The sequence below is a fragment of the Medicago truncatula genome, chromosome 7 (genome assembly GCF_003473485.1).
Source record: "Medicago truncatula cultivar Jemalong A17 chromosome 7, MtrunA17r5.0-ANR, whole genome shotgun sequence".
Lineage (NCBI taxonomy): Eukaryota > Viridiplantae > Streptophyta > Magnoliopsida > Fabales > Fabaceae > Medicago > Medicago truncatula.
In genome coordinates, this window is record NC_053048.1 from 55956272 (window position 1) to 55970081 (window position 13810).

The 13810-nt window shown below is 36.8% G+C and overlaps 1 protein-coding gene across 1 annotated transcript; it reads right to left on the minus strand.

Annotated features, from left to right (window-relative positions):
- Positions 1-557: 557 nt before the first annotated feature.
- LOC11431448 (endoribonuclease Dicer homolog 1) lies at positions 558-10860 on the minus strand. The gene is made up of 20 exons (XM_003626572.4): positions 9806-10860; positions 9604-9717; positions 8958-9168; positions 8407-8801; positions 8093-8327; positions 7497-7669; positions 7280-7402; positions 7022-7182; positions 6060-6293; positions 5813-5963; positions 5548-5730; positions 4621-4782; positions 4438-4533; positions 3703-4334; positions 3159-3259; positions 2870-3069; positions 1884-2795; positions 1573-1737; positions 1093-1460; positions 558-1005 (listed from the first exon to the last, which is right to left on the minus strand). The coding sequence occupies exons 1-20, from the start codon at positions 10649-10651 to the stop codon at positions 825-827; spliced, it is 5643 nt and encodes a 1880-aa protein (XP_003626620.2). The 5' UTR covers positions 10652-10860; the 3' UTR covers positions 558-824.
- Between the last annotated feature and the right edge of the window lie 2950 nt (positions 10861-13810).

Sequence of the window (13810 nt, forward strand, 5' to 3'; positions counted from 1 at the left end):
TGAGAGAAAATTGTCAAAAAGTTGTCACAAAATGTTTGTTTAAATATATTATTTCTCATGAAAAAATGGGGCAACATACACATAATGACAAAGACAACTATTTTGATACTTGTATAACAACATTCTGAAACAAGATACGTAAAAAAAGAACTTTTACTGGAAAGGATCTTACCCCTGTAATCATGGTTAATTTGGACTGAGTTGATGAATGAAAATAATTTGTGTTTGTGCAACAAAGCAAGCATACATGTAAAAGAGAGTTTAAATGAGTGAGATGAACTTTTTAGCAAGTGAACTTAAGAAACATTGCTAGGATTCTGATTTAAAGCAGACAAAAGGTTTGTGGATCATCCTTTGAGAGAGAAATGAGGATTGCAATCTCAAGAAGAAGCATGAGGTTAAGTGAAACCAAAAATGGATGTTTTATAAGAGGTATCAAATTATTTTAATGGTATTTTGTAACTGACTTGCTAATGAAATGTGGTTATAGAAAGCTGAGAATGTGAAAGAACTCAAAGGTGAAGCCAAGGAAGAACTTAAGAGAATGATACATTGGATTACCGGAGAATGTGGCATAATTTTGATTATATGACCATATATTTGATGACTTGTCAACAAACAAATTTGAGGGTCTATTTTAATAAATTTAATTAATATAAGATATTGTGATGGACTCAGGTTTATATGCTAGCAGAAAAAAAGGGCAATGTAGATTATAACTTCCATATCTTTTTGATTGGAAGCACAAATAATCAGATACAATTTGTAAAATTAATTTATTAAACAACCACTGCTTGCTTCTGATTGGGGCATCCATATATCTTCTATGACGAGTATAATTTGTTTATTAGTTCCAAGAGAAGAACAGCAGCTGAGTCTTTGGCCTTCTTGACGCTTGGCATTGCCTCTCCAACACATTCATCCGTCCAACCTTTATCAGTAGTATTCACTCGCACTGCAAATGTAAACCTCTTTGCATGTGCAGGACCACCCTCACTCACACACCTACAAGTAATATAATTGTGTAAAAATTAATAATCATGTCATCCAATCAAAGACAAGTGCTATGTAAGTTAATTTATAATTTCATACCGGTAGAATGGCATAGGCCAGTTTCTTCGCAAACATATATCATTTAATGTTTGTCTAGTAAATGTCTGGTTCCCATTCTTTGTCTCCTTTTCATCATTTTTCTCCTGAATTTTACTCTCTTCCTTCTCTTTCAAAGCAGCAAGGGCATTTCGGGCAGCTAATTTCTGTGCCATTTTCTTCTGTGGATTTTGAGCAGCCCCTACTTGTACCCCATCAATGAATACTTCAACAGTGGCTAAATTTCCAGCACGACTTGCTCTATACTCCAAGCCTTCAGCCTGCTGCTGGCATCGCTCTTGAAGCTCACGCACAGGATGCATTGGCAAAGTCTCTGGTGTAACCATAGGATGCAAAAGAGGCTGAAAAACCTGGGAAAATTTAAAAAACAATCAATAACATTCTCCATCAAATTTTCCCCATTTTGGCGTAAAACTTAATATAGGAAGAAAGGGTCTATGCTTAAAAGCTATGGATGCTAACCTTCCAAACAACAGCAGTATTCCTCCCACTGTCAAGAAAAATGGCACCAGCAATAGATTCAAGGATGTCACCAAGGACCTTGGGAGCTTTGCAGTCTCCAAGACCAAAAGAGTTAAACCCTGGTTTTGACAATTCATCTTGAACTTCCTTCACAAAATCTTTAATCTGTAGACAACCAAAAGCACAATGTCAAGTGGACCATGGACACCAAAAGATCACCAACAACTTGCTCAAGAAACTAAGAGAAGTAGATTACATGATCCATATCCAAGTACTAACTAATAAATGAAGTCACTGGGGAGAAATAAAACCTGTTTTTCTAGGGCACTGGACCCATGCCGCAGATGCAGGTGAAGATTGTGTTTAACTGTAACACGTGCAAAATTTTCATTGTTTACAGCAGCAGCTCGAAGGTCAGTCAGACGTCCTGGTGGCAGATCTGTGTACGAGAAAAATAAGTGCCTGGTTATAAGATGGTCCAAGACAGCATCACCAACAAACTCCAACCGCTGATAACAGGATACTCCTGAAGATGGTCTGGAGGCATGAGTAATGGATTCTATCAGCAGCCCCTTGTCTTTAAACTTAATATTTAGAGCACCTTCTAAAGCATCAAAATCAACACTCCTAAGTATGCTGTCTGGAACATTGGATGGCTTCGTTATACACTCCATCTCATCAGGATCGATCTCTATGTGAATACCAATCCATTTCATAAGGTGGTTAGCAGCATTCTTACCACCTTCAACATAATATACCCCAATCAGTGCTTCCACAACATCTGCAAGTGTCTTGCTGGACAGAACTCGGTAAGAACTTGAATCACTCTCAAGCTCACCATCTTCCATTTCATCCTCAAATTCATCAGTGTTGTCCATCCTCTCGGCCTTAAAAATGGAACGCTCCTGGTCAAATAAAGACGACTCCTCATCCTTTGTATCCTCATCAAAGACAGGTAGCACCCCAGGAGCTGCCCATCTGGATGGGGCAAAACGATCTGCTAGGATATATGATTGAAGACCTTTACTTAATGCGTACCGATATAAGACCATGTTACTGACCATTTGTTGTCTCATCCTAGTAAGCTGGCCTTCATGTTTCTGTGGATGTTTTAGGAAAAGAAAACGACTAACAACCCATTTCAGGTAAGCATCTCCTAGAAGCTCTGCCCTTTCATAGCAGAAAGTCTCCTGGCAAGAGGCAGCGGTCAAGGCTTCCAAGATCTGTTAATGTAGAAGGCATGGGTTAACTGCAGAAACTAGAATTAAAAGCTAACTACCTTGAGCTGAGAAGATACCTTTGAAGCCTGGACAGGATAATTTATCATATTCTTAAGCTGAACTGCAAGCAGCATGCTTTCAACCCTCCTCATTATTGAAGGCAGCCTCTGAGCACCACGAACGAGTGATCCAGGCAGTGGGTGTACTAGGCATAGCTCTGGAGGAAGGAAAACATAGTAAGTTTTGTCGTGGGTCTCTTCAGTTTCATCTTCATGTCCTACAATCACGCATCATTCTCCATTAAATAAGATCTACAAATCTGTGGAAAAGCTCAATAATTGCGGAATAGGAATTATGAGAGAGCACCTTCACTGTGTTCAAATCGAGGGGACAAAAGATTCTTGCAGTATGATACACCACGCCCTCTTATAAGAGGTTGTTGCTTGTAAGCCAAATCAACACCATATCTAATCAAAAGCAGTAAAAGAGAACCAGTAGCCATATGCACCCTGAGTTGTGCAGGAAGAGACAAAAAGCTTCTGTAATCTGGAAGGATCAACATGCTATTGTCACTTTCCATGGGGCATTCTCGATAGCCCTCACTATTGCAGGTGACAACAGATGCCTCCTTCACAGACTAAGATTAGCTTCCTCGTCTTCCTGCACAACATTATAGGTGCAATGTGGCCAACATATCATCAGTAACATATTTTAAGAAACAAACAAAAGAGTAAGGAAAAATGGAATAGTTAGGCAGGTGCAATGTGGCCAACATATTTTAAGAAACAAACAAAAGAGTAAGGAAAAATGGAATAGTTAGGCAGGCTAGGCTGGATATAAAAATAAAATAAAAACAAAAGAGAAAATACTAGAAGACTAATATAATGTAAAAGAGAATGCTACATCATACTTTTGCTTGTAGTAATCAGCATATGAACTGTATTCCAGAGGACCAAGATAACCTTCTTTCCTAGGGAAAGAGTTCTCTGCTGTCATTTCATAGCGTATAGAATCAACATAAAACCTCTTCCCTGAATGAGCAGCAGTTACAATTCTCCCTACTAGATCATCTGGACTGGTACATGTATCTGCCATCATCAATTTTCCTTTGGTAGTCATATTGATATGATTTTGTGTTTCCATGGAATCTCTGTTGGGAACCAATCCTGAAGCTTTCACTACATCAAACTGGGCCACAGCTCCTCTGATTCCATAGGTTGGATGTGATTTTTGCCCAAAAGCCAAGCCATGACGCAATTTCCCAAATCCGTATTCCCTTCTGTCACCACCTAAAGTTCTCTCATTAGTGCCAAGGTAAACATCTGGTCGAGCCTTCTGGAGGGGATTTTTCCATGCATCGGCTCCAATTATTGTCTCAACCAGATGCCAGTCAATTTGGTTCATAGGATCTGAAGACTTATCGCCAACCATTGGGACAAACAGATATGCTTTTGCAGGATCCCAAGGAGTGGTAGATGGTTCAACATCCACATCCAAGACAATGCTCATTAACCTTACATGAAAGCTTTTCAGGGACGTCAACTGCATATCATAAATGAATAGGTTTCATCCAGTTATCAGAAAATAAAGTGTTTAAAAGTTATGAACATTTGGAAAAAGTATAGACAACTGTTAATCTGTTAACCTGACTCTCAGTGATATCTATTGACTCTCTAAAGACAAGAGACGCCTTCGTAGTCACGGTTCGAGCGATAAATAGATCCATCGACATCGATAAGACCTGCAAAACGAATGTGATCAGAGGAAGAAAACGAGTTATAATACTCAAATATGATCTCGAAGCAGTAATACAGATAGAAACTACTACCTCTGCATCCAGTTCAGTGCCAAAAAGTACTGCAAAATCTGAAACCTGAGTCAAGAACGGATCCTTAGAATGGCCTACATTCTCGCACTTTATGGTATACATATAAAGATGAAGCAATTTGGAGTTGTTACAAGCATCTTTTCCAGATAAGATCCATTCTCCCTAAAAATCCAGATAGCATTAAGCAACAAGGCAATAAACTCAAGACAAGAGTTGTATCGGCAAAAACATAAAGGTGAGAATAAATCCCCTTCTTGTAACCGAAGACCAATAAAAGAATCTTTTTTTACAGAACAAATACATAGTAGACGCATTCTTGTTCTTTTCCTTTCCTGTATGGGGAAATATTTAGAATTATAGATTCTAGATTGCACTTTTCACCATTTATCCTTTGTTCCCATTGAGAGTTCCACACTGGATAGTAATATGGAATGAATTCACTATTTATCGTTTGTTCCTATCGAGAGTTCCACACTGGATAGTAATATGGCCTGAATAATGGTTATACTTGTTGGGCATCCCTCACCTTATAAGTTGGTTTTGTGGGGTTGAATTTTGTCAAACCCAAATTCTAAGAGTTCCATTGATGATTCATCTCCAAAGCCTTCAAACTCAAAGCATTTGATTGGAGATACTGTAACACAAGTTTTCTTTACAAATAATAAATGACAATGTGTTCTGGTCATTAAAAGGAATTGGATTTAAACGATCTGACATTAGTTTTTTTTTTACTTCGACATGTATTTTTTTACCAAGACATTAGATACTGTTATGATAGGAGATTATGGTGTCATTTGAATCATCTAGCCAACCCCACCCAGTAAGAAAAGGCATTGGTTGTTCTTGTATGTTTCTAACTTTTGGAACAAAAAACCCTCACATCACAAAACAAAAACTTAGACCACATAACTTGCAGAATGAACCAACCTTCAGTATGTCAGCCACACCTTCAGGATAGAACTCCCTATGTCTAGCAGTCCCTGGAAGTGCATCCCCTTCATCATTTTGCTCAGCCTTTTCTTTTTCTTCCCCACTTCCTTTATCCGGCAATAGCATGTCAGTGAATGCTCCCATTTCGTGCAATTTTCTGCAAGCAGCTAGACAAACAGCCTGCAAAACACCAAAACAATAACCAATGCTTGCATATAAAGATGAGCAGAATCATGGAAGTTCATAAAAAATGATGACATGCCTGTTGTGCCAAGCGGATTGAACTGCAGATAGGACCCTCCAGATTTTCAAATGGTGCATTACATGGCAGTTGAAGCCTGCAAGAATATTCAGTGGGACCTCCGGAGTTTTCATGCTTCTCCATAATAAACTCGGGACGAAGAATTGAATATCTGGATGACGATCGGAAGACACCCAAATCATAATTTGAAGTGCAAAATACAAAAGCTAGTAAAGTAAATCACCAATCTCAGACAGAAATGCAGCACCTGTCACTAGGTAGCTGGGAGCAATAGAAGTGGACAAGACCTACAGCGGAATTTAAGCTAACTACTGCACCGGTAGATTTCACCTGGTACATTGTTTCTGGATGGGTATCTACAGAAATCAACCTTGAACTGTCTTTCAGATGACTAAGGTCTGTTCTCTCTATTGCTTCTCTCCGCAAAGTTTCCTCACTGTTCCTGGCATTCTTTAGGAAAGCTTCATGTGACAAATTTCCCCTATTTACAAAACAAATCAATCCAGGGGGTAGGAACATTTTTCAGTTAGTCAGCACCCACTGTTATATTAAACACCAGGTGTAAATGTAAAAGAAGGAAAATAACGATGATCAATGCCATATCTAACACAAATCCCCAGTGTTGGTTACTGCATGTCTACTGGAGAAAGAAAAGCAGTAACTTTTGACAGCATAACTAATCATTGATTGAAAACTCACATTTAGCAAATAAATCCTTCTGACACAATCAAAAAAAAGTTTAGTTTTTATTTCAAATAGAAAACCAATTGATCCCATGTTCTAATCCTATGGGACAACTATGCTACAGCTTCAGCCTACCTTCCCCTTACTTACACTAATTATATATAGAAATCCTCTTGAACCGAAGAACCGGAAAAAAATGGTTGGAGGAAAATCATAATGATAATAATAGTTTAAAAGCACTGAAAAATTGATAAAATCTTTTCTAGTTACACTGGTTGAATGGGAAATCCGAACCTTTCACCATAACAGAACAGATGCTATTATAGCAGATCATTAACTTGATTCATGCAAACTATAAGTAACAAAACAGGTCATCCAAGGAAGGACAAAACCCAGAGGCTAAACACATGCAATTCCGTCGCAAAGAGGTTATAATTTTCTTGGACTTACTAAAGCTCTAGAAAATAATACTTCAACAACACAAAAAGGAAAATACCAACAGATGACACAGCCATAGCAAAGTACCTCTCAACCATTAGGATGTAATCAGACCCAGGCTTTCTAGCACGTCCCCTAGACTGAATGTATGCCAGAACAGTCTTCGCAAGATCAAAGCGAATAACAACGTTACATTGCCGGATATCAAGACCTTCTTCAGCAACACTAGTGGCAACTAACAACGTGACCTACAAATGAGTAAAATGAGATAGGGAAAGTACAAGTGATATATTCTCCCCCTGGGAATCTGATTGTGGACTCGAGTTAGCGAGATATAAATCTTACCCGCCCATCACGGAACTTGGCAATTGTATCATGCATTTGGTGGGTCCGCATTTCCTGACTATTGTTGTGGCCAATCAAGCTTGCACACTTGACAAAACTAAGAGATGGAAGCTCGGCAAAAACCTGCAAGATTGATAGACAGTGGGACACCAATAGGATCTTGATCATGCAACTGATGCAACCAAAAGGAACAGTGCATGTAATCTACAAATATAACCTTGGGTAGAACTAATGCAGACACAACACGTTCAACAAAGATGATTGCACGGAAGTCGTCTGTGTTCTGATACTTGAGGAGTATTTTGATTAAAGCCTGCACCTTGGGGGTCACCTTGCCATCAGCCACAGCAGCACCTATTATGACATCAACATGCTCCCCACCAGAGACAACTACACAAAAGCGTCCCAGCTTAATTAGAAGACCAAACTACATACCATCTTAATCATTGGTATTTAAATAGCTTAACATATTGAAAGCATAAAATAGAGACGTCGGAAATAATAACATGATTTTAAGGGTCAACAAGCACAATGCTAGCGTATATTTTAGGATCTTGTGGTGACAGTATTTCTTCTTGATACTCCTACATGGGAAGCAATATAGAGATTGCTACCACCAAGTGTCCAAGTTCTGAAAGTGCATACATAAATGTACACAAAATACTAATGCTTTTGCGCATGTACAATTGTCTTAATTCTGAGAAGTCCTATTTTTTATGCATACTAATGACTTATCAGGTAGACTACAACAAACTGTGAACTACTCAAGACATGTAATTTTAGCCATTACAACATTTGAACAACCACGCTCACCGTGACTGTCTGGAAGCTCTCCTTCTTCAATCTCTTCATGTTCATCAGACCCACTGTGAGCTGCACCATTTTGTGAGTCATCTACTCCATCATTTTTGTCAGAAATGGCACCCTCTGACAGCTGACATTTCAGAAGAGACACAACTTTACTCAGATAAGATTCCTGAAACTTGACATCAAGTTGATAGTTTGCCCTTTCATCATTTTGCAGAGCTGCAAGAAAAGATTGTGCAACCTGAAAAAGAAAGAGATATTATAATGATAGCTATGAAATAAATTCATGATTCCTCATTCCTCCATGAAATAGTATGTACCTTATATGCACACCACTGTCCCAATTCACCAAGTGCATAATTAACAGCTCTCAACTTCTGAATTAGGTTTGCAGCTCCATCACTTTCTGTTCTTTCAGAAACACCATATACTTGGCGCAGCTCTTCCTTAGCTCCAGCATCTCTAGCTCCCATAAACTGCCATTTGCTTCTTCTTGAACTAGATTTTGCAGCTTCCTCAACTTCAGTCTCCATCTGCTTTATTTGCTCATGTAAATAACATAGACTGGCCGCTTTATCATACTTCACCACAATCTCAGAGGGCATAGGCACGTGTTTCTCTAGCTCTTTACGATCTTTAATGGTACAAACTATTGAATCTAGCTTACTTTCAAGATTACGAATTTTTATTGCACAGTCTACTTGGCTGGAAACACCTGAATATACCATTAACACAAATAATGTTGATCACATATACTAAAAGAGTAAAAATTTGACGAATTAGGGATTCAATCCCCAAGCAAATCATGGTATGAAAAAAAATAGAGTGACAGTATAGGAACCCAACTTCAGTTGAGCAACTTCATAATTACCCTTTAAGTTAACAGGAGAAGCAGTCATTCCAAATACAGATGGCCTCTTTTCTTTGGGCGTTGTATGGTAGAACTCAGACATCACCAGCGAATATGGGTGTTTCTTCACAGCATGATGGCACTCATCAAGAATCAGGAGATTGATTGCTTCCATTTTTATGATGCTATGCCTCAAAATGTTCAAAAGTATTTGAGCGGTCATGACTAAAACCTACAGCAAGAATAACAAATTGAGAAATTGAAGTACAAAAAGTCGTAAACATGCAAGGTCGAGGATGAAGAACAGCAACAAGGTCAGGGAAATCAATAAAAAAAAAATCTTTAAACTGGTAGAGTCGTGTCTTTTATGTATGAATATGATTTTAGCATTTCACTTGTACAGCCTTTTAAGTGAAACAATAGGAACAAACTAAAAGATGCCGAAAAACAAGCCAATAAGCACACATCTCTAGTTTTTAGGATAAATTGTGTCTTGGAGACACCCAAGGGGCCAATCCCAAGTTGTGGCATAGGAGTATTCACAAAGCATATATCATATGCGTAACACATGAAAAATAACACAAAAGGCCATGCCAGATCAATCGTCCTGGAAAAACTTACAAGTTTAATAAAAAGAGTGATCTTAAATAGAAAATTGAAGACATACATGCTTGGTGTCAAATTCACGCTGCCACCTTCGAGCATCCCAGAAATCCTGCCCCATTTCTCCACAATAGTGCCCCACTTGATATCCAGTGCGCTCACGGATTACCTCAGCTTGCTGTAATGAGACAGGGAATTAGGAACAAGATGAATGGACAAGTAATTGCAATGCACTTATATTAGTGTCTCTAAGCAAAAGCATTTACCTGGTAAACAAGTGGAACTTTTGGAACCAAAAACACAGCAAGCATTTTCTTATTTTGGAGATGTAATGTCTCATGTATAGACTTGATGAGAAGAACGGCAATGAGGGTTTTGCCAGCTCCAGTTTCTAGAAAAGCTATTGTATTTCTGGTCTTTGCCTGCTCAAGAACATCCAACTGATACTGTCTGGCTTTTTCCTCAGGAACAGGAACAGTCTCCTTGGGTTTTTCCTGTTTGATGGGGTTGTCTATGTCCATTTTGTGTTGGGAAGTATGAAGATTGGGTTCCCAAGTTCCGGAGCGAAAGACCAAGTCATTAGAAGACTTATCCCTCTCCCAATAACCCTTGACATCTCTTTTAAAGGAATGATTATGATTATTATTATTCCTTGGTCTCTTCCTATTATTGTTGAAACACCTCTCATACCTGTCCTTGTTGTTGTTGTTGGGTTGATGATTGATTCTCCTTTCTCCTTCGGTGAGGCGAGCCCTTTTGTTGAACCTTTCTTGTTCTTGTTCTTCTTCTTCTACCTGTTGGTGTTGTTCTTCTAGTTGAAGATGAGTAGGAGGTAGTTGATTCCCATCATCAGCAGCAGAAGCAGGAGGATGATCAGGGAGACCAGCGCCGTTTTTGATGCTGTCAAAGATTCGATCAATACCACCAAAAAAGTCTTGGTTGTTGTTGTTGGGTTGTTGGTCAGAATCATTAGAAACATCAAAATCAATGATATCATCACAAGATATAGAAATATCTTCACAGGCATCCAGCCAGTAAGGATTTGACGAAGAAACCCTATTGTTGTTATTCACGGCAGCGGCGGCAGCAGCGGCATCGGCATCATCCTCCATAATAAATAAATAATAAGATTGATTGATTGAAGAGAAGAGAAAGAACAAACCCTATTGCTGTGTATCAACGCCTATTCTATTCTATTCAATTCAATTCATTCCGATTCACTCTCTCAGTGCTCTTGTTCGCTTCCACACACATTACTGTCCTTTGCCCTATATACATACATACATATATTTATATGTCTTATCATCCACTAACTCCAATTATCGCTCCTTGCATAGAGAAATGATGCAACACTCTTTTTAAACACTCTCTTCGTCATTTATTCTTTTTTTTATCCGATGAAATCAATATATGTTCCACCACTTAACGTGGGTTTCTTTTTTAAAGTGCAGGTTCTACATTGATCTCATCCAATAAAAGAATAAGCGGTAGAGAGAGTGTTGTTAGCATTCCTCCTCCTTATAAACGTTAGATTAGAGGGATAAATTAGGTTAGATACATTTTAATCATTATTATTATTTTTTTTTTTTACAAAAGAAGGTCAATGGTTCAAAAGAAAACTAGGAAATTAGTCAAACATTCTTAGGCATGGAAGCGCCGAAAATGTCATCAAAAAGATGTCTATAGAGCTTACTTGACTGATTTTCGATTATGATACAAATTAAAAGAATCAAAAGAAAATTTAAAATTAATCAACCAATTAGCGAATCGATTAAATATATTTTACTAATCCAACATTTCATTGAAAAGTTTTCATTCGCTAGACCAACTCCAAAATAAAATATTCATAATTGTAGCTATATAATGGAATAATCAATACTAACTTGTATTTTTAAGCTTAAGATGGTTGAATCAAACTTTAGTAAACTACAAGTCATCGTATTGGCTTATTTGAGACTATGATTCCAAATGAAACGACCAAAGCTGAGTTATAATGAATTTGATGAATGTTTTCCACTAACGTTGCTTGGAGATAAGTTACCGATCAACCATCTTTAAACAATTGATGTTCCCACATTTGGTTTGGTTATGCTACACGAGTAAATTACTCAAATACCCCTCGGCAGTTAACTGCCGAATTATGAAACCGGCTGCAGTTAACTGCCGAGGAAAACTTCGGCAGTAAACTACCGAGGAAAACTGAAAACTTCGGCAGTTAACTGCCGAGGAAACCTCAAACCTGTTTTTTTTTTTTTTTTTTGACAAAATCCATAAATTGTCATTAATAACAAACCTTTTTTTTTTTTTTTTGACAAAAACCATATATTGTCTTTAATAATATTTATTGATTTTGAATGTTTCAATCATTATTTTGGTACGTTTTAAATAATTGCAGTATTATACTTATGTGTATATATTTTAATAAGAATAACATTTAAATCAGTGTAAAAATTAAGCATTTGAATATTGTTTTGCACATTACTTAAATACAAATAACAATAAAAAAATCGTTAAAATAATTGTGCACAACGATTTTTTTTAAGGTATAATATGTTGTTATATTTTCTACATTAAAATAATTGTGTACAAAGATTTTTTTTTTAAGTAATTTGCAAAACAATATTCAAATACTTAATTTTTACACTTATTGAAATGTTTTTTGAGGACTTAAATGTTAAGCCTAAAACAAAGAAAAAGGAAATAAAAGAAGAAAATTTCGTGAAAGTTCTATGGAAATAAAATAGGCAAAAAAAGAAGAAGATCAAATGAGTAATACAATTAAAATAATTGTGAATATTTCCGTAAAAAGGAAATAAAAGAAGAAAATTCCGTGAAAGTTATTTGGAAATAAAATATTCACTATTATTGTTGAAGATCAAAGCAGTTATAACAAAAAAAAAGATTTAAAGGAGTAATACAATTAAAATAAATAAGGAAGGCAAATCAATAAAATTAAAAACGAATTATTAAGAAAAATCAATCAAAAATGATAAAGACCGCGGAATATTCTGAAAGAATAAAAGAAAAAATAAAAAAACAGATTTGAGGTTTCCTCGGCAGTTAACTGCCGAAGTTTTCAGTTTTCCTCGATAGTTTACTGCCGAAGTTTTCCTCGGCAGTTAACTGCAGCCGGTTTCATAATTCTGCAGTTAACTGCCGAGGGGCATTTGAGTAATTTACTCGTGTGGCATAGCCAAACCAAATGTGGGAACAACAATTCTCTTAAGCAAATTAATAACAGACGGGTAAAATCTAAACTCTGGGGTGTTTGTTTCAAGGTTAAGAATGACATTCCCGGGAATACATGGCTAAGGAATGATTATACCCATGTTTGTTATGAGGTTGAGAAAAAAATATTCCTGGGTATAAAGGTTCCTGGGAATGGAGTAACTTCCCATAACTTCCATTATTCTCATGTAAAGAGATGGGAATGTATATTCCCATGATATTATGCATAGATTTAAAAAAAAAAAAAATGTAACTTCCAATTTTTTCAGGAATGTCAAGTTATTTGCCAAACACTTTTTTTAACAAATACCCAAGAATCAAATTTTCATATTTTCATTCCCGGGTATGTTATTCCTGGGAATAATTAGTGTTTCCCAAAAACAAACGCCCCCATATGGAATCTACGCAATATTGAAATCATGGTAAATATCCTAAAATTCTGCTTCACGCACGGCAAGAACGATTATGCGCTGCAAATCTCTCGTAACTCTTTCACACACCTTCGTACGTGTTCAAATCTCAAATAGAATAAAAATTGCAAGTTTTTTACAAAAAAAAATAAAAAAAAATTATAGAAAAATTTAAAATAAGTTTATTGTCCAAATATTCTTTATATAGCAGTCAAAATATAGTTATAAATATGAGTAGTGTTATTTGAACAACTCTTTTATTACAACTTTTGTGACAACCTTGTTATTTTTTCTTCTCATTGGTCAATAACAATGGAGAGAAAAAAAGGAAGAGAGAGAATAAGAAGATAATGTGAGTATGAGAGAGAAAATTTTACAAAAATGGTTGTACAAATATCATTTCTCTATAATTCTCAGTGGGAAAACATTAAATGTAAATATTACATTAAGAATAAGCTCTAAAAATGAAATTATTTAGCTTGATTTTATTTTTGGCTTTCGCACCAATTTTCGACCCATCAAAGGTGGGCAACTAATCCGGCTCGTGCGTAGAGGCATGTGCACTGGCTAAGCGTTGTTCCCCCTAGGAATCGAACCCGGTATTCCCCTTGTATTTTTAGTTTCCGTAGAAAT

Excerpts from the sequence above, each read along its gene's own strand:
- LOC11431448 (XM_003626572.4), bottom strand. The coding sequence starts at position 10,651 with ATGGAGGATGATGCCGATGCCGCTGCTGCCGCCGCTGCCGTGAATAAC. Across the intron at positions 7,183-7,279 it reads CCAAGTTCCGTGATGGGCGG|GTCACGTTGTTAGTTGCCAC; the intron begins GTAAGATTTATA and ends ACTCATTTGTAG. Across the intron at positions 3,070-3,158 it reads TCGATTTGAACACAGTGAAG|GACATGAAGATGAAACTGAA; the intron begins GTGCTCTCTCAT and ends GCGTGATTGTAG.